Genomic DNA, 20955 nt, shown 5'->3' with positions numbered 1-20955 from the left:
TGCATGTTCTGCTATGTCTGGGAGGGTTTCTTCCAGGTGCTCCCAGTTTCCTAACAGGCGTCGGAGTGTGGCGACTAGGGGATTTTCACAGTGACTTCATTGCAGTGTGAATGTAAGCCTACTTGTAACACTAATAAACAAATTTTACTTTACACAGTTGAACAACATTGCATATGAATTTCAGTTTGGTCTGCTAGCTACGTAGGCCATGTATCCCAGCACCTGACTGATTTCATTTATTTCCAATAAGTGGAGTACAGACCTTAGTCAACCAGCTGCATCAGCTCAGGAATTTGTTGTTTTCAGCCACTTCCTTTGCCCTTTACTCCATCCTTTCCTAACTCAGTGATCTACTTAAAAAAATACAAAAGCAAAATATTGCAGTTGGGAAGTGTCATTGATCTGAAAAATTAACTCTTATGTCCATAGATGCTGCCTAACTTGCTAAATATTTCCAGTCTTTTTTGTTTTTATTACTATCAGACATCTCCTTTCTCTGCCAGAAGGGGTTTCATAGAATTGTGGAACCAGTCCATTTAGTCCAATAGCTTTATGCCTGTGATTATGTTTCTCACAAGCCTTCTCACCCTTTACTTGAAATGGGGAAACAGGATCGAGAAGCAAAATGGAACATACTTTGACACTTGCGCAAGGATATTTTGGCCTTGGAAGGAGTGCTGAGGAGGTTCTCTAGGCTGATACTGGAGATGAGGGGGCTGGACTATGAAGAGAGGCTGATGACACGAAGATAAGTGGAAAAGCAAACTCTGCGGAGGGTGTGGAAAGTCTGCAGAGGGATCTAGATAGGCTGAGCGAGTGGGTGAAGACCTGGCAGATGGAGTACAATGTTAGCAAGTGTGAGGTTATCCACTTTGGCAGGAATAATAGTAGGAGGGATTACTATTTAAAGGGCAAAAAGCTGCAGCATGCTACGGTGCAGAGGGACCTGGGGGTCCTGGTGCATGAGTCGCAAAAACCCAGTCTGCAGGTGCAGCAGGTGATCAGGAAGGAGAATGGGATGCTGGCCTTTATAGCGAGGGGGATAGAATATAAAAGCAGGGAGGTCTTGCTGCAACTGTACAGGGCATTGGTGAGGCCGCAGCTGGAGTACTGTGTGCAGTTTTGGTCGCCGCACTTGCGCAAGGATATTTTGGCCTTGGAAGGAGTGCAGAGGAGGTTCACTAGGCTGATACCAGAGATGAGGGGGTTGGACTATGAAGAGAGGCTGAATAGACTGGGTTTGTACTCGTTGGAGTTTAGAAGGATGAGGGGGGATCTTATAGAGGCATATAAGATAATGAAGGGGATGGATAGGGTAGAGGTAGAGAGATTCTTCCCGCTGAGAAAGGACAGCAGGACTAGAGGGCACAGCCTCAAGATAAGGGGGGGGTGCAGTTTTAGAACAGAGTTGAGGAGGAACTTCTTCACTCAAAGGGTGGTGAATCTCTGGAATTCTCTGCCCGTTGAAGTGGTGGAGGCTACTTCGCTAAATAAATTTAAGACACGGGTAGATAGGTTTTTGGTAGGCAAGGTTTTGGGGAGAAAGCAGGAAAGTGGAACTGAGCCACTTCAGAACAGCCATGATCTTATTGAATGGCGGGGCAGGCGCGACGGGCTAGATGGCCTACTCTTGCTCCTATTTCTTATGTTTCTTATGTTTCTTCTTACTTCAGCTCAGCCTATTATCATATTCTTTGTTTCTCTCGCCCTCATGTACTTAACCAGTTTCCTCTTAAATGCATCTGGGCCTCGGTTATTATTCTATTAATGTTGATGATAGAAAAATATTGGGGCACTGTCTCGCTATAGAGTGAGTAATGCATTGGGTTGTACACTGACCTGCGTCTAGCTCAGGCAGATGAGATTTACGGCTTTGTTTGCAAGATGTATTGCATGATGTGAGCTTTGTTAGACTCGGTCCCGTTCCCAGTGGGAATGGCCGCACTCTCCATAACTCCCTAATTCTGCACCACTCGACACTGTATTTTCATTCTTGCTCAAGAATAGCTAAAGGTTGATTGATGTGGGAAATGGGAAAAATATTGCTCTGATGTTTGGCCTGAAGCGCATTATTATGCCAAATCTTTACGGTCTGATGAGTCACACTGCACTTGACCTGAATTTGCTTCCAGTGGACAGTAAGATGGAAAGCCCTTCAGTTTCTTAGCATGAACAAAACACATCTTGAATACTAAGTTTGCAAAAAGAAATTAACACTTGCATGCAGATGCACTGTACTCAGACATACACTAAAGTGTGTCCACACACAGGTATAATAAACACACACACGTGCATGCGCACTCATAATAATGACTGTTTCTCTTGTGGTGGAAAGTACTGATACCAGGGCTCTCAGTCATCTGAGAATACTTAACCGACAGCTGAAGAAGGAGAATAAAGCAATACTTACTGCCCAAAAGCCTGGGTTAAGTGTGAAATCTTTCTGTATGTCCCAATTTAAAACTGTCCTGCAGGCAAGTCTATGCATATCATTATTAAAAGAACAACTGCTATTGGAGCTCTGCTATGCTGAGAGGTTAGCATCGATCTTGGCAAAAAAGGTTTTTTAATGGAGGAAAACTGTTTTCTCTCCCCTTGATACTTAGCAGCATTTTCAAATACCACCGTGGTATTTTGACATTCCCCGAATAGCTGCTGGCTTCTAATGTGTATTGTATTCTGACCAGACTGGTTTATAAATTGAGTTAATTCATCCGGTTTGCACTAAGTGTGTCGGAGTCGAGTTATCAGTTGTTTGAATCCTGCAGTGAGCTTATTCAGCAAGACTTGTGGCCCTGTATCTGCATGATCCCTATTTTGCAGCTAGTGACAGTAAATGAACCAAGTGGGTAAGAGTGGGATCTGTCTCTGTTTGAAACTTCCTTTGAAGTAGGATGGTGGTGGGGGCAACAAGGCATTTGCTGCAGTTGAATTATAGATTAATTAATGAAGCGTGATATTGCTTCATGGTATCCCTAGAATACAGTTTATTAATCACAAGTAAGGCTTACGTTGACACTGCAATGAAGTTACTGTGAAATTCCCCTACTGGCCACACTCCAGTGCACCTAACCAGCACATTTTTCAGTACCCGGAGGAAACCCACACAGACATGGGGAGAACATGCAAACTCCGCCGTGCATGTTCCCATGCTTGGGTCATTGCCTTGGGTCGAATCTGGGTGCCTGACGCTGTGAGACAGTCATGCTGGCTGCTCTGCCACCCCATATTGATACTGTTTAGGTGGTTTCTGACTTCTTGCAGGAGCAGGGCATTGGAAATATTTATGTTCCCTGATGCTCAGTGAGGCGTGACATGGGATGTATTGACTTGCATTGACCAGAAGCTGGCAATCTTGCTAATCAGTTGCACTGTAAGTTCTGCTTAGCTTCCTGTGTGTGCAGTGAGCTTTATTTACAAAGTTTTGTGCAATCCATTGGAAGCATTGTTTTGTTTCTGTGAGCTTGGCCTTTTCCTAAATCAGATGTCTGTGGATTCATGTGGAGCTTTGAATGTATTGTCACCTCCCAAATCCATTCCCTTCTTTCCCAGACCTCTATGTTTGAATCCCTCCAGTTAGGTGAGGTGAGAGTGACTGCCTTTGACATGAAGGCAGCATTTGTGTGAGCGTGACATCACGGAGCCCTAGCAAAACTGGAGTCAGTGGGAATTGGGGAAAATTCTGCAGCAGTTAAAGTAAGAACTAGCACAAAGGAAGATGGTTATGACTATTGGAGGTCAATGTTGGAATACTGTGTACAGTTCAGGTCACCCTATTATAGAAAGAATATTATTAAACTAGAAAGAGTGCAGAAAAGATTTCCTAGGATGCCACCGGGACTTGATGGTTTGAATTATAAGTAGAGGCTGGGTAGACAGGGACTTTTTGTTTCTGGAGCGAAGAAGGCTGAGGGGTGAGTTTATAGAGGTCTATAAAATAATGAGGTGCATAGATCAGCTAGATGGTCAATATCTTTTCCCAAAGGTAGGAGAGTCTAAAACTAGAGGGCATAGGTTTAGGGTGAGAGGGGGGAGATACAAAGTGTCCAGAGGGGAAATTTTTTCACACAGGGTGGGTGAGCCTCTGGAACAAGTTGCCAGAGGTAGTGATGGAGACGGGAACAATTTTGGCTTTTAAAAAGCATTTAGATAGCTATAGAGAGATATGGGCCAAATGCGGACAATTGGGACAAGCTTAGGGGTTTAAAAAAAAGGGTGGCATGGACAAGTTGGACTGGAGGGCCTGTTTCTATGCAGTAAACGTCTATGACTCTATCATCTCAGTTCCAGCACATCACTACAGGAGTTCATCAGGGACGTGTTTTTGGCCCAACTAATTTCAGCTGCTTTATCAATGACATTCCCTTCGTCATAAGATCAGGAGGGGATGTTCGCCGCTGATTGCGGTGTCTAGCGTAATTTGTGACTCCTTAAATGCATGTACATATTCAGCAAGGCCTGGACTACATTCAGTCTTGGGCAGGCAAGTAACATTTATGTCACATGAATGATCATCTCCAGCAAGAGAAAATCCAACAATTTTGACAAGTCAATGTTGATATTCAAGAATCTTGACATTCATCACTGAATCTCTGAATATCAACATCCTGGGGTTACCAGTGACCAAAACTTGATCTAGACCAGTGTTTTAAATATTCTGGCTACAAGAAGAGGTCTGAGGTTTTTAAGACTGAGCTAGATTTTTGTTAGGTAAGAGTTCCAAAGGACATGGTGCAAAGACAGGAAAATGGAGCTGAGATCCAGATCTGCCACCATTTACTTGGATGATAGAAGGATCCCAAGGCTGAATCCTTTTACTAACACTCCTTAGAGGAAAAAAAAACTGAAGACACAGTAGTGGAGGTTGCAGTGGTTTGGTGAAGCCAGGCTATTGAAGGAATTGAAGATAAGGATGAGGATTTTAAATGCAATTCAATATGGATAACGGAAGCTGCTGTAAGTCAGTGAAGGTTGGATGCTTACAAACATAATTTAGTGCGGGACAAGATACAGCTGAAGTTTGGTCCCGGTTGGAGTTTATGGAAGGTTCAGGATATGCTGCTGGAAAAGGAAATATTGGAGAAATTGAGTGTAAAGATGATTAAAAACAAATGTATAGGTTTCAGCACAATGAGGCTGAGGTAGGCAAAGGGGATTGCAATGTTTCGGAGGGGGAAGTGAGTCATCTTCGAAATGGAGGCCACATAGGGTTTGGAGCTCTGTTCTCTGTCAAACAGAAAACCAGAGTTGCACTCCAATTAGTCTAAACAAGCTGACAGGGAGGGGTTGAGGTCAGTGCAAAACGTGTAGAATTCATGGCAGGACCTTAGAAACAATGGCTTTGATCTTCCTAATGTTCAGCTGGTGCAAGTTTTGACATCTGCAGTTTAGCATTGGGCGGGCAATCTGACAGCGCAGTTGTGGGACAAGGGCACACCAATAAATCAGCAGGTTAACTGATTATTATCTTGTTATTGTGTGTTTGATTTTGCTGTGTGCACGGTGCCTGCCTGGTTTGTGTTTATAGTAGTCGCTGCACTGCATTGTGTATGAGATGCCTTTAAGTAATTTCTGAGAGTTTTGATTTATAATACAAGTCTTTCCTGTTCCTACAATGTGAATCATGTAGCTCTGTATTGTTTAACATAATAGAACCAAAATTTCAAAACCTCTCCTATTTGATCCCTTTCATTTTATTTTTTTTTGCAGGTGAGGAGCTGGAATATGAGTATGATGAGCGTGGCTCTGGTATTTGGGTCTGTAGAGTCAGGTATAGTAGATTTTATTTGAAAAAAGTAATTATTAAAGACAGAGAAGAATCAAAGAATCCCTACAGTGCAAAAGGAGGCCGTTCAGCCCATCAAGTCTGCACTGACCACAATCCCACCCAACTCTTGTCCCCATAGCCCCATGTATTTACCCTGCTAGTCCCCCTGACACTAAGTGACAATTTAGCATAGCCAATCAACCTGACCCGCACATCTTTGGACTGTGGGAAGAAACCAGAGCACCTGGAAGAAACCCCACACACGGGGAGAATGTGCAAACTCCACACAGACAGTGATCCGAGCTGGGAATCGAACCCGGGTCCCACAGTGCTGCCCTAAAGAAGGGGCTTTGCATTGGCTGGGATTTGAACTCAGGCCTCCCATGTGGCAGGCAAGAATTCTACCCTGTACCACCAGTGGGCATAGCTTTGCAGTTCTGACTTCATTAAACTACAAATGGTATTCCGTGCAGTAAAAAGCTCTTCCTTGGCTAACCGTGATATGGTACTTTGACTATGTCTGTCCTGTTTCCTATGGTGTAGAGTCCAATATCCAGCATTCACACTCCATAACAATCAGAAGTACGGACTCTGGATTATTGTCTCCCATGTTTTCACAATCCCTCCACACTTTCACGAGTGCGAATTTGATAAGATTAATTGTTATGCCCCTACCTCAGTCCCAACCAAGGCCAGTCAATTCTGCATAGACAAAGGATCAACATTAGAACCTTAGGTAGAAACAAACTGTAAAAACTCAGCAGGTCCCATAACATCTGTGGAGAGAGAAGCAGAGTTAATTTTTGCTTAGTCATTCATGGGACATGGGCATTGCTGGCTGGCCAGCATTTATTGCCTAGTTGCCCTTGAGAAGGTGCTGCTGAGCTGACTTCTTGAAACGTGGTAGACCGTGTGCTGTGGGTTGGCCCACAATGCCATTAGGACTTTGACTCAGCAACTGCGAAGGAATGGCATTATATTTCCAAGTCAGGACGGTGAGTGGCTTGGAGGGAAGCTTGCAGGTGGTGGTGTTCCCATGTATCTGCTGCCCTTGTCCTTGTAGATGGAAGTGGGCGTGGGTTTGGAAGGTGCTATCTAAGGATCTTTGATATATTGCTGCAGTGCAGCTTGTAGATAGTACACATTACTGAGTGTCAGTGGTGGAGGGAGTGGACATTTGTGGATGTGATGCCAATGAAGTGGGCTGCTTTGTCCTGGATGGTGTCAAGTTTCTTGAGTGTTATTGGAGCTGCACCCATCCAGGCAAGTGGGGAGTATTCCATCACATTCCTGACTTGTGCCTTATAGATGGTGGATAGGCTTTGTGGAGTCAGGAGATAAGATACTTGCTGCAGTATTCCTAGCCTCTGACCTGCCCTTGTAGCCACTGTGTTTCTGTGGCAAATCCAATTGAGTTTCTTGTCAATGGTAACTCCAAGGATGAGCCCAATAAGACTCCTCTTCAGAACCATCCTGTTCAGTTATGGTTCAGTTCACCATCAGGCATTATGTGGCTTTCCTTACCTAGCCTGGGTGCTTGTGATTTTGCACATTAAGCCATGTTTCAATTGCATATGAGGGTCTTTTTTAGCCCCAGTGCCAGCCTTTGTTCTCTCTTTTAGCTGTTGAGATCAGTGAGTTTTAGAGTGAAGATGAGCTTTTTGCATCAGGCATTCAGAAACTGGGGTTAATTCGGGCATCCTTCATGATCCATTCCCCACCCCCAAAATGGTTTTATCATGTGCTGTGAAATGTGACCCACTACTTACTAAATTTGTTTATGGCAGAAAGGGAAAATTTGTGTCAGCTTCAGCCGGACTGAGTTTTAATTATATAAATTCAATTTGTGGCATCTAATCTAAGCTCTGGCACATTTTTTGTAGTTGTCTCCTCATTGTTTGAATTTGTGCAGAATGATTTCAACTGGAACATAACTCGATATAGATATCATATAATGCTCAGGCGAAGTCAAATAGTTTAGCAAAAGGGAATTAATAGTTTCAGATTTAGCTAGTAGGGTAGAAAAAGGAGAGCCAATAGATATAGAATACTTGGATTTCTAGAAAGCATCCAATAAGGTGTTACATAAGAACATAAGAAATAGGAGCAGGAGTAGGCCATCTAGCCCTTCGAGCCTGCCCCGCCATTCAATAAGATCATGGCTGATCTGAAGTGGCTCAGTTCCACTTTCCTGCTTTCTCCCCATAACCCTTAATTCCCTTGCCTACAAAAAACCTATCTACCCGTGTCTTAAATATATTTAGGAAGGTAGCCTCTACCACTTCAACGGGCAGAGAATTCCAGAGATTCACCACCCTTTGAGTGAAGAAGTTCCTCCTCAACTCCGTTCTAAACTGCGCCCCCCCCTTATCTTGAGGCTGTGCCCTCTAGTCCAGCTGTCCTTGCTGAGCGGGAAGAATCTCTCTACCTCTACCCTATCCTTCCCCTTCATTATCTTATACATCTCGATAAGATCCCCCCTCATCCTTCTAAACTCCAAAGAGTACAAACCCAGTCTATTCAGCCTCTCTTCATAGTCCAACCCCCTCATCTCCGGATACGCAAAGGCTAATTCACAAGATAAGTGGTCGTGGAGTTGGGGTAATGTGTGGATAGAGGATCAGTTAATAATGGACAGGAAGCAGAAAGTAGGAATAAATGGGAAATTTTCATTTCCAAGGTTGTAACTAGCAGAGGGACACAAGGATCAGTGCTGGTGCCTCAATTATTTACAATCTACATTAAAGACTTATATGAAAACTGTTCACATTATTTGGTGATACAAAGAAAGCTGGGAATGCTCGTTATAAGGCAGACACAAAGAGACTATAAAGATATAAATAGGTTAAATGAGTGGGCAGCAGGGTGCCCAATGGAATATATTGCAGGCAAGTATGAGGACATTCACTTTGATAGCAAGAACAGAAAAACAGAATAATTCTGTAAAACTTGAAATTCCGAGAGAATTGGGAGTTTTCATACAAGAAGCATGGAAAATTAGCATGCAGGTACAGCAAGCAATGAGGAACACAAATGTCATGCTGACATTTATTTGCCAAAATTGTACAGGGCTTTGTTGAGAACATGCCTAGAATGACGTGTGGAGTTTGGGCCTCTGTTATCCTTAGCCAGACGTGTGGGAAGATCTGTTTAGGGACTGTTGATGTTTTGTTAAAGCAGATAAAGGTCGAGAATTGAGGCACCTACTTTTGGAATAAACCCACAAGATTCCATAGGTTTTGACCAAACAAAAACAAAATTTACTCAAGGATCAACAGAACTCATGACCAGTAACACGAAGTTTCTTAGGTGGATAATCATACTCCTTAGTGATTGATTGTTGAAGAAGACAAATTCAAAAAGATAAAACAATTTACAGTATATGTACTTACCCTGTAGTTAGACTACGCAGTACATGGGAATTAACAGACAAACTATGATTGAACACATCACACTACAGAGCAAATGATAGATGCAACCAAGACGCAGTCTATAGATTTCTCAAAACCTCACCCAGACGTCAGTAAACACCAAATCAAAGAACCGCATTGAAATTCTGTCTCACGAGGTATTCCCAGTTTCACCTTCAAAGATTTCTCTTTGATGTTCTCTCCAAAAGTCATTCCCACTTGGACAGTTTTAACAGTTGCCCACCTTGTAGAGTTTCATTCTCACCTTCCAAGATTCCATCTTCTCCTGGATTCCCCAAGCTGTATTTCTGCTTCTCCCTTGTGGCATACTTTCAGCTTTTCGCTAAAGAGAGCTGGCATTGGCCTGAGTTTCTCTGAACACCTGTTTTCCAGCTGTATCCAACTAAATGTAACTCCCAGCGCTTCCTCTAAGCGTTCTTTGATTATTAGGTCTTCCACTGAGCTTTCTTCTCAGCACCTCCTGAGCTTCTTCCCCCCACTCTCCCCACTTCAGACTCTCCTGAAACTGACTGACTCCCAATAGAAGTTCACTGACCCTTAAACTGATCTGTTGACCTAACAAAACACTCTCAGAGGGTCCCATCCTTGTAACTTGGCAGGCACCAATGTGACAAGCATTGGAACATCCTGTACCTTAAATGTTACAATCACCACGGAAGGCTAATTTCGCACAGATACCATGATATCTCCATCGCTTCTTGGCCTTTTGGTTAAGATCAAGTGTAGTATCGTCAGATGAAGTGGATTTGGAATGCCTGAGCTTGCGGCTAAGGGCGGCATGTCCTGTAAGGTGTCCAAGCAGTCATTGACTAATATCACCAAGAAGCAAAAGAAGGCCTGCAAGCAGAGCTACTCCATTTATGTGTACTGGGTGCTGACCCAGATCCATCCCTCCACCTGCATCTCGTCCAAGGCCGTAAGCTTCATGAGCTCTTTCATGATCAACATCTTCGAGCGCTTGCCTCTGAGGCATCGCACCTCATCCACTACAACAAGTGGCATACCATCTTGGCACAGGAGATCCAGAGCGCAGTCCGTCTCATGCTACCGGGCAAGCTAGCCAAACACACCATCTCCAAGAGCATCAGGCAGTCACCAAGTACACCAACTCTGCCTAAGTCGACTACAGAAAGACTAAAGAGCACGTATATAATACATACTTGGTTGAAGTCATTAGGTTACATTTTAGCTTCATTTAAAGCAATTTTTAAAAGTGGCATCTCGGCCTTTTGGCTAAGATGCAAGTAAGATCGAGTCTTGGAGGAAGTGCAATGCCTACTCCAATCAGCTTGGATCATGTAGATCAAGCCCAAGACAGGAGGTGAGAGTCCTGTCTTGTCAGCTTGGATCGGGAATGTCTCAACCTGTTGAGACTCTGAATTGGATTTGATTTGATTGAATTGGAATAAAAACAAAACAAAAGGGCTCAGTGACTAATCAGTGGTAAAAATGAGCAATGAACAACTGGGAGTAATAGGGTTTATTAATTATAAATTAACGAAGGAAACAAATTAATTAACATACAATAATGATAGCAGGGAATTAGATACCTTGCAAGTGCAGAATGTCAGCATTCCTGGGCATCAGTGTGACCCAGGGCAAACACATTTGTATTAATGTCAATGACTTGAGCGTCAGAGAGATTGGAGAAGCTTGGGTTTTTCCCAGATCAGAGAAGGTTCGGAGGATATTTGATAGAGGTGTTCAAAATTATGAATGATTTTGATGGAGTAAATAAGGAGAAATTGTTTCTGTTGGCAGATGGGTCGATTACCAGAATGATCTGCACTGTACAAATACAAGTTCAATAGTGCAGGTGTTGTCTCAAAACTGGCAACTTTGGCACCGAGGTTGTGCCAGATTTCAGATCTTGTCAGATTTTAGGTCAGGTGATTTGGATCAAGCTGGGTCGGGTGGGGGCTTGGGTTGCTCAGAGTATAGGAGTATACTGGCGTGCAAGCAACAAAGGGGATGACTAATCAAGCACCAGAACACACCTTTGCCAAATTGTGCAAGTAATTTCTTTTAATAGTTGCTAGATTTTAAAAATGTCCGGTTTTCAGACAGTTCCAATTTTTGGACAGCAGGGCTTGGGACACTGTGCTGAAATATTGAAGGGAGAATTAGAATTACTTGAAGGGAAAATATATTTCTGAGCCATGGCGACATATCAGAAATGTGGGGTCAGTTGGACAGCCCAACCAAAGAACCAGCACTGGCACAATGGCCTCCTTCTGTACCATATCATTCTATGATTTTGCAATAATCAATTAGTTTAATTTAACCTTTTAAATTTATTCATTCGCTAGAAGTGAGCAACACCAGTAAGGTCAGCCATCATTTATTGCCCATTCTTATTTTCCCATGTGAAAATGATGGCAAATGAGTGGTTTGCTCAGAGGGCATTTAAAAGTCAGTTATATGAAACAAAGAAAATTATAGCACAGAAACAGGCAATCCTTTCTCTCTCCTCCTCCTCCTCCTTCCGCTCGCCCCCCGCCCCGCCACACGCACACACGCAGCCTGACAAATAAAATCCCTGATCCTTCTGGGGGGACCAAATCCCTCTATTCCCATCCTATTCATGTATTTGTTGAAATGCCCTTAAAAATCACTGCCGTATCTGCTTCTACTACCTCCCCCGCAGTGTGTTCCGGGCACCCAGCGTCCTCTGTGTAATAAACGTGCCTTATGCATCTCCTCTAAACCTTGTCCTCATACCTTAAATGCCTCCTAGTAATTTGCAGTTCCACCCTGGGAAAAAGTTTCTGACTATAGCTGTGGTCTGGAGTCATACAGGTCAGACTAGGTAAGGAAGGCAGATTTCCTTCCTGAAAGGACAGTAGTGAACCATTGTTTTTTTAATCACATCCCTGTAATTCCTTGGTTGCCATTACTGATGCTAGCTTTTTATTCAATTTTGTTGACTGATTTTAATTCCCCGTTTTGTGTCTGGATTATTTGTCCAGGCCCCTGATAAAGAGATAGGGAGAAACTGTGCCTGCTTGTCAAACGACCAAGAAGGAGAGGGCGCAGTTTTAAAGTAATTTGTAAAAGAAGCAAATGTGATGCCAGAAGAAGGCTTTTTCACATAGCGCGTGGTTTGGTTCTGGCAGGCACTGCCAGGAAGCATAGTGGAGGCAGGTTTAACTGAGGCATTCAAGAGGGCATTAGATGATTACTTGAATAGAAACAATGTGCAGAGGTACAGGGGATGGCACTAAATCATGATGCTCTTTTGGAGACTTGGTGCAGCCCCATTGAGCCAAATGGCCTCTTACTGAGCCGTTGTAGTTCTGTGATTCTATGATTATTAGTCCAGCATAATAAATAGAAATCTGGGCAGTAGAGGTGTAATGACATAGGGGTAAACTGAGTAGTATAAATGAGAGAGCAGTCACATTTCATATCCCTGTTCTAATTCATTGTCTGCCTTTTTCACTGGTACTTGCGCAGCATGGGCTATGGTGTTAAGTGACTGTCTTCTCATTGTCAGGCTACCGGTGGATGATGCGCTCGGAAGAGAGCTTGTAGCAGAGGTGACGCACACTGGCAAAAAGAAAGAAGCCATGCTTCAGTGTTCGTTGGAGGCCTGCAGGATACTGGATGCCAGAGGGGTTTTGCGCCTGGAGGCAGGTTTGTACCACCCATACTATTCTTTCCAATTCAGTTTCCAGCAAAATGATTTAAAATGAGCACCATTAATTGTAAACTAAGTATCCCAGTATGCGGTCTTTGCTTGAGTTTGGAAAAACTATCACCTCCTTCCTTGCCCATCTGGGACCTACCTTTGAGAGGCTTAGGCAAGGACTCCTCCAGTCTTCGTGCATGTTGACACTGGTGGTTCCCCTAAAGGAGTTCATCTGCTTTATCATTTTCTTGACGGGTGGGGGGTGGTGAGGGGTTGGTGATGGTTTGTTTGTGTCAGAATTCAAATAAATCGTACCTGAGAGAGGGAAAGTATGCCAATAGTGAACTCTGCTTGACTTTTTAACTGCTTGATTTATCTCAGAAGTAGTCAACGTTTCAGCTTCAATTAAGACTGAATAAATTGCCAAAGGGACATCCATAAAATGAATGGAAAGAGAATTGAGATGGATTATGTACTAGTTATTAGGACAGTCATCGTTGCCAACACAGTTAAAGGATTCAAACCAAATGAGCTCATTTCTTGCATTAATTGAGTAGTCAGAGTTCAGCATTAATGCTCAGAAACATGGAATTTTACAGTACAGATGGAGGCCATTAGACTCATTATGTCTGTGCCAGTTCTTTGCTGGAGCAATTCAAAACCAGTCCCACTGCTCCTTCCCATAGCTCTGTTTGTCCTTTTGTTTCCAGTATTTATCCACTTTTTCTTTTAAAGATGCAGATGTCTCTCCTTTGATTACTCCCTGGCAATGCATTCCATGCTCCAGCAACATGTTGCAGGAAGAGATTTTTTTTTAATGCCCTTCCTCGCTCACTTAGTGACCATTTCAAATTGATAGTCCCTTGTCACTAACTCCAGTACCAATCCTATTCCCTTTTGACCTTTCATAATTTTTAAAATCTTTAATTGCATTTTCTCTTGGCCTTTTCTGCTCCGAGCGAAATGCCCTCCAGTAGCTTAGGGCTCTCTTCGTGACTATCATTATTCTGTTAATTGTCCATTCTATGATTTCAAGGCTTTAATGTTCCTCCTGCAACAAAACTGCACATAGTTTGTTATAGCTTAACTGATGTTTATATAAATTCAGCATCACTTCTGTATTCTTTGGATCTATGCCACCATTTATAAACCCTATGGGTTTATCAAACTGCACCAGTACCTTTAAGGAATTGTGTATTTTAACCTTTTGCTACTGCATGCTTTTGAAGTGAAGTTTATTAGGGTCACAAGTAGGCTTACATTAACACCGCAATGAAGTTACTGTGAAAATCCCCTAGACGCCACACTCCGGTGCCTATTTGGGTACACTGGAGAATTTAGCATGGCCAATGCACCTAACCAGCACATCTTTCAGACTGTGGGAGGAAACTGGAGCACCCGTAGGAAACCCACGCAGATGTGGGGAGAATGCGCAAGCTCTGCACAGACAGTGATCTAAGCTGGGAATTGAACCCGGGTCCCTGGCACTGTGAGGCAGCAGTGCTAACCACAGTGCCACCATGCCACCTCATGCCATTTCAGTGACTTTCTGCTGATCCTTTTCTTTGGATTTCCCCTATTTGCAACCATCATGGGTGGGCTAGGGGGTGGTGGGTGAGTTGCCTTATTTCCAAATCTCTGCTGGTGTCGACTAACAAACCCCTTGGTGTGGAACAGAGGACCAGAGTGACTTTTGTTTTTCTCTTTAATTCCCAGTGGGGAAGTAGCTGATGTCCATTTGTTGCCCCTCATGGTGACACAATTAAGGTCAGTTAATTGTTGCATGGAAGATTGAGAATTCAGATCATCACCCAATTATTCCTTAGTCAGCGCACCAGATTTAAGAAAGTTTGCTTTGTCTTTTGGATAACATTTTATGGCACTCAGTCAAATATCATTCATGCCAAATAGAAAACAGGGAAGTTTACACAAGTAAATTCCTGAACAGGCCATAAATAATGTAGTCACATTGTCTGCCAAGTGGTGCAATGGGACTGAAGTCTAGTCTTGGGAGCAATACATCATTCTTTACTTCTGTACCTGAAGTTGAAGCAACAGAAATGGTTCGCTTTAAAGAGGCTTCAAGTTATGATTGGTTCCCTTTGTGTGTAGCCCACGTAACAGTCCCTCTGCTAACATCAGTTTTAAATATTTGAAGAGTTATCTTGCACACTGATTCTCGTATTGGTGAGAAAAGGAAAGAAGTTCAAATAAGCTGAATACGTAAATTGAGATGCTGCTATCATATGCAGTGGCATAAAAGTACCTCTACTCTCTTGTTTCAGCATTTGGATCCTGAAAAGACAGTAAATGATAACTGTATTCTGTGGTTTTAAAGCTTGGGCGCACAGGACAGTAATTTATTCTGCTATTGTGTTGGGCATAGACTGTTAAACACGGTTGTGTTCAGCAATCTTTTTACCTGCACCATTTATTCTGCTGCCAACACTGACGGATCTTATTTATGTTACATTTCACACCTGTCAATGTCTCCCCTTTTATTCCACTGTGACTTGAGATTAAAAAAAGGTAAGAGACACCATAAGAGAAAGCTGAAGTGAGTGAAGGCCTAGCAGACAAAATGAGCAAGTCTCAATTTGGATGGTTTAGATTTGGTAAGCAGAGTGGCAAATAGTATTCATTTCCATCCAGAGACATCCAGATAAAGACTAAACAAATGCCACTTGAAGCATATCAGATTTGCCTTGATGGAGCCAACAGCTTTGTTAATGCAGCCTGTCATTCTTGCATTTATTAATGAAGATTTTGGTGATTTTTATTCATTCTTCTCCAGTCTAGCCATTGGAAATTCATTGAGTTTCACTTTGCTTCCTGTTTAATTGACCATTACTGAAGGAAGTTCAAAGAGTGATTGAGTTCTTTTTTTATTAGTTACAAGTGTGCTTACATTAATGCTGCAATGAAGATACTGTGAAAATCCCCTAGTCGCCACACTCAGGCACCTGTTCAGGTACACTGAGGGAGAATTCAGCATGGCTAAAGCATCTCACCAGCACGTCTTTTGGACTGTGGGAGAAAACTAGAGCACCCGGAGGAAACCCACACTGACGCAGGAAGAACGCACAGACAATGACCCAAGCTGGGAATTGAACCTGGGTACCTGGAGCTGTGAGACAGCAGTACTAACCACTGTGCCACCTTCAGTGCAGTATTTTGCAAAGAACCATTGAGAGAGTTATTTCCCATTCTCTGCTGGATCAACATTGAATCACTACAATGCAGAAGGAGGCCATTTGACCTAATGAGCCTTGCACCAACAACAATCAGGCCTATCCCTGACATTCCATGTATTTATCCTGCTAGACCCCCTGACACAAAGATGTCCAGTCAACCTAACTTCCAATTCTTTGGACTGAGGGGGAAAACTCCCAAAGTACCCAGAGGAAACCCACACAAACATGAGGAAAACGTGCAAACTTCACAGAGGCAGTGACCTGAGACTACAATTGAACACAGATCGCTGTGAGGCAGCAGTGCTAACCACTGTGCTACCAAGCCCCCCTACAGAGAATCTGAAATGTGAAAACGAGGGTAAGTTCACCCAGGCTCATCTATAAAATACCAGACTAAGGACCAAGCAAGGCCTGGCTCCAGTTATTACTTTTGTCTTATATTAGGACGTGTTGCGACATAGAAGGATAGCAAAGAAAATGGTTTATACTAAGACTACGTCCATCAGTAATTCCGAGAATCGTGGAATCCCTACAGTGCAGAAAGAGAGCATTTGGCCCATTTAGTCTGCACCTATCACAATCCCTCTCAGACCCTTTCCCCATAACCCCACAAATTTACCCTACTAAGCCCCTGCCACTAAGGGGCAACTTAACATAGCCAATCAACCTAACCTGCATATCTCTGGATTGTGGGAGGAAACTGGAGCACTCGGAGGAAACCCACACAGACCTGTGGAGAACGTGCAGACTCCACACAGACCGTGACTTAACCCGGGTCCCTGGCTCTGTGAGGCAGCAGTGCTAACCACTGTGCTACCGTGCCGCCCCAGAAATCAAATTAGGTACTGAAGGGGGCACCCGGATTTGAACCAAGGAACTCTTGATCTGCAGTCAAATGTTCTACCATTGAGCTGTGCCCCCTTAATGATTCCTAACTTTAAAATTACTGCATTCCCAAGTAGTTTCCTGAGCAATATATGAGGCATTTTAACTGGTAATAAGTACAGCAAAATAGGAGTGATTTGAAAAGCATTTGGCAATGGTTGTTGCATTCAAACTCTTCTGCCATGAGGTAGAAGTTGTTCCACAAGGTTGTGGGGGAGATAATTACTTAACGGGCATAAATCGATTAAGTAACCAAATCTCTGTACTACTCTTAATATTAGCCCTAAGTCTCTGAATATATGATTGTAGCCCGCTCATGCACAATTCAGTTGAGTAGTTTAGCCTCGCACAGTTGCAGGATAAACTCCATATTCAGCAGCTCACCATCCTCTTGTAAATATTTTGCGTAAGTGATATAGTAAGTGGGAGCCCAGAAACTGCTCTCATATATTGTTTCATAAATCTGAAGTGATGGCAAATAACAAGACATTAAATGTGCTACAATGCAGGAGGCCATCTGTCTCTCCTAATAAAACACAGAGAGGCATAGGTCTCAGTTGATGCTTGGTTCCCTTGCAGAGTTTATTTTCCCCTGTCAGTTCTTGGCTGGGCTGTGGTACGGGAAAATTGCACAGTAACAAGAGAGGAAAGTGCTGATGATTCTTATTCTCATCCCACAGAACGTATGTGTAATTAGCTAATCGTGCAGTTGCCACAATAAAAACCTATACTTAACATTTATAAAGGGTATAAAGCATTTGCAAGAACTTGGCATCTCAGGAGGGAAGGTTAAGGGAAGATACTGAACAAAAGTTTGAAACAGTTTGGGAAGGTGATCATGCCAAACAGCAGAAGTGGCATGCAGAGGCAGCACAGTGGCACAGCACAGCACCACGACTTGGGTTCAATTCCTGGCTTAGGTCACTCACTGTCAGTGTGGAGTTTGTACATTCTCCCCATGTCTGTGTGGGTTTTCTCCCACATGTTGTTTAGGTGCGTTGACCATGCTAAATTTTCCTTCACTGTATCCGAACAGGCACTGGAGTGTGATGACTGGGGGATTTTCATTGTGACTTCATTGCAGTGCTAATATAAGCCTACTTGTGACTAGTCAATAAATTTTACTTTAATAGATAAAAGTGAGCAATTCAAACCAATGGGTCAGATCTAAGCTCCGCAGTTCTGCCATATTCAATCATGAATGTTGGTGGACAATTAAACAAGTAACTGAGGGAAGAGGCTCCCCAAATATTCCCTTCCTCATTGATGGGGAGCCTAACACATCAGTGCAAAAAGTAAGTGCTGATTGAATGATACATCTCAACCTTTTCTGGAGGTCCCCAGCATCACAGGTACCAGTCTTCAGCCATAGAGTCAGAGGTTTACAGCATGGAAACAGGCCCTTTGGCCCAACTTGTCAATGCTGCCCCCTTTTTATTAACCCCCTAAGCTAGTCCCAATTGCCTGCGTTTGGTCAATTTGATTCAGAATTTTGTGATATAAAAAAATAGCAGAAGGCACTGCAAAGTATTGATAATGTTCTGAAAATAGCATTGGAGACTTGTTCTCCAGAACTTGCCACTCCCCTAGCCAACTTGTTCTTGTACAGCTGCAACACTGCATCTACCCGGCAATGTGAAAAATTGCCCAGGTATGTTTTGCGCACTAAAAGCAGGACAGATCCAACTCAGCCAGTTACTGTCCTATCAGTCTACTCTCGATCAGCAAAGCGATGGAAATGGTCATGAGCTGTGGCATCAAGCAGCACATTCTCAGCAATAGCCCACTTACTGATACCCAGTTTGGATTGTTGGGTTGCTTCAGGATCACTCAGTTCCTGACATTACAGCCTCGGTCCAAATGTTGACAAAGATGATGAACTCGTGAGGTGAGCTGAGTGACTGCCCTTGACATCATGACGGCATTTGATCAAGTATAGCATCAAGGAATTCTGACAAAACTGGAATCAGTGGGAAGGTGGCAGTGTAGTGGTATTGCCACTGGCCTAGTAATTCAGAAAGCCAGGGTAATGTTCTGAGGACCCAGGTTTGAATCCCGTCATGGCACATAGTGAAATTTAAACTAAATAAAAATCCGACATTAAATGAAGACCATAAAACAATTGTTAATTGTTGTAAAATTGTAGCACTATGTTCAGCACCATTTGCAACTCCTCAGATATTGAAGCAGTCCATGTTTAATTGCAACGACTAGCAAGTAACATTCGCGCACCACCGCCCCCCCCACACACACACAGATGCCTGGCAATGACCATCACCAATACAAGACGTACTAACCACCATTGACATTCAATGGTGTTACCCCTGCTGTCAACATCCTTGGGGTTACCATTGACCAGAAACTCAACTGGACTAACCACATAAAGTGGTTTGACCATCAAACTTTCCACACACCTGGGTTTACTATCAAATAAACTGGTTGGATTTCAACCTGGTGTTGTGAGACTTCTTACTGTGCTAACCATATAAACACAGTGGCTACAAGAGAAGGTCAGAGGCTAAGATTACTGCTGTGAAGTACTCACCTCCTGACTCCCCAAAGCCTGTCCACCATCTAAAAGGCACAAGTCAGGGTTATGATGGAATACTCCCCACTTGCTTGGATGGGTGCAGCTCCCAATAATACTCGAGAAGCTTGAGTATTCAAGACAAAGCTTGATTGGCACCACATCCATAAACATCCACTTCCTTTACCACTAACGCTCAATGGCAGTAATGTTTACTATCTACGAGGCTATCACTGACTATGGCAAGGTCTGCAAGACATAACACGCTACAAGATGAAGGCATGTGAAATTGATAGCTCCAATGTACCCACCCTGATGAGCTCAACGCATTCTGTACCCATTTTGAGCAAGAGGTCAGCAAGAGCATGCCCTCCACCCCAGAAGCTTCGAATGAACCTGTATCTGAGGTCACCATTTGCAGGTGTCAGAACAGCCTTCTGGAAGGTCAACCTGTGGAAAGCAGCTGGCCCGAATGGGATACTTGGACAAGCACAGAGATCTTGCATGGACCAGTCAGCAGGGATATTCGCAGATATCTTCAACGTCCCTATCTGCTTCAAGAAGCCGACCATCATCCCAGTACCAAAGAAAAGCCAGGCATTGTGGTTTAATGACTTTCGTCCGGTGACTCTGACATCTATCATGACGTGCTTCAAGAGGTTAGTCATAGCACGGACTATCTGGATCCACCGCAGTTTGCCTACTGCCACGACAGATCCACAACAGACACTATCTCCCTGACCCTGCACTCAACCCTGGAACACCTAGATAACAAAGACACTTATGCCAGACTCCCTATTTATTGACTACAGCTCAGCCTTCAACATCATGTTTTTTTGTGTGAGCTGGAAGGCTTTGACTCACAGAACCTAAGCAAAAAGGGTGAGGCGAGGTAAGTTTATAAGTTTTTATTACTTTCTTCTCTGTATTTCTAAAAAGGGCAAGTATGAGTGTGAGGCCAGTATGTTGTTGCCAATGCAATATGTGGGAGGTCCTGGAGGCTCCTAGTCCCCCAGACATCCATATCTGTGCTCGGTGTGTGGAGCTGCAGTCCCTAAGGGACTGGTTAAGGAGCTGGAACTGCAGCTCGAGGACCTTCGTCTCATCAGAGAGAATGAGGAGGTAATTGACAGGAGCTACCGGCAAGTAGTCACACCGGGGCAACGGGAAGAAGGCAAGTGGGTAACAGTTAGGAAGGGGAAAGCTCATGTGATGGAGAGCACGCCGGTGGATGTCCCCCTTCAAAATAAGTACTCCTGTCTGAGTACTGCTGGGAGGACAGCTCACCTGGGGGGGGAAGCGATGGCCAGCTCTCTGGGGCTGAGCCTGACGCAGTACTTCAAAAAAGTTAAGAAAAAGAGCAGCAAGGCAGTGTTAATAGGGGACATAGTGAGGGGATCAGACAGGTGTTTTTGCGGATGCAGACGGGAGTCACGGATGGTGGTTTGCCTCCCTGGAGCTGGGATCCGGGATGTCTCTGGACGCGTCCCAGACATCCTGAAAGGGGAGGGTGAGGAACC

At 43.6% G+C, this 20955-nt stretch overlaps 1 protein-coding gene and 1 non-coding gene across 2 annotated transcripts in view; one reads left to right on the top strand and one right to left on the bottom strand.

The window, feature by feature from the left end:
* slc4a1ap (solute carrier family 4 member 1 adaptor protein) overlaps positions 1-20955 on the top strand; it is a 138605-nt gene that overhangs the window by 27347 nt on the left and 90303 nt on the right. Inside the window, exons 4-5 of the mRNA XM_080192981.1 lie at positions 5710-5770; positions 12695-12834. Of these exons, the coding sequence (XP_080049107.1) occupies positions 5710-5770; positions 12695-12834 (201 nt within the window). The remainder of the gene's footprint in view (positions 1-5709; positions 5771-12694; positions 12835-20955) is intronic.
* On the bottom strand, positions 16873-16944 carry trnac-gca (transfer RNA cysteine (anticodon GCA)). Its single transcript has one exon. It is a non-coding gene; the product is annotated as a tRNA-Cys (tRNA).

Source organism: Carcharhinus amblyrhynchos, chromosome 7 (genome assembly GCF_965287045.1).
Source record: "Carcharhinus amblyrhynchos chromosome 7, sCarAmb.v2.hapA, whole genome shotgun sequence".
Classification (NCBI taxonomy): domain Eukaryota; kingdom Metazoa; phylum Chordata; class Chondrichthyes; order Carcharhiniformes; family Carcharhinidae; genus Carcharhinus; species Carcharhinus amblyrhynchos.
Note: the sequence above shows the minus strand (reverse complement) of the source record. Positions and strands in the feature narration are given on the sequence as shown.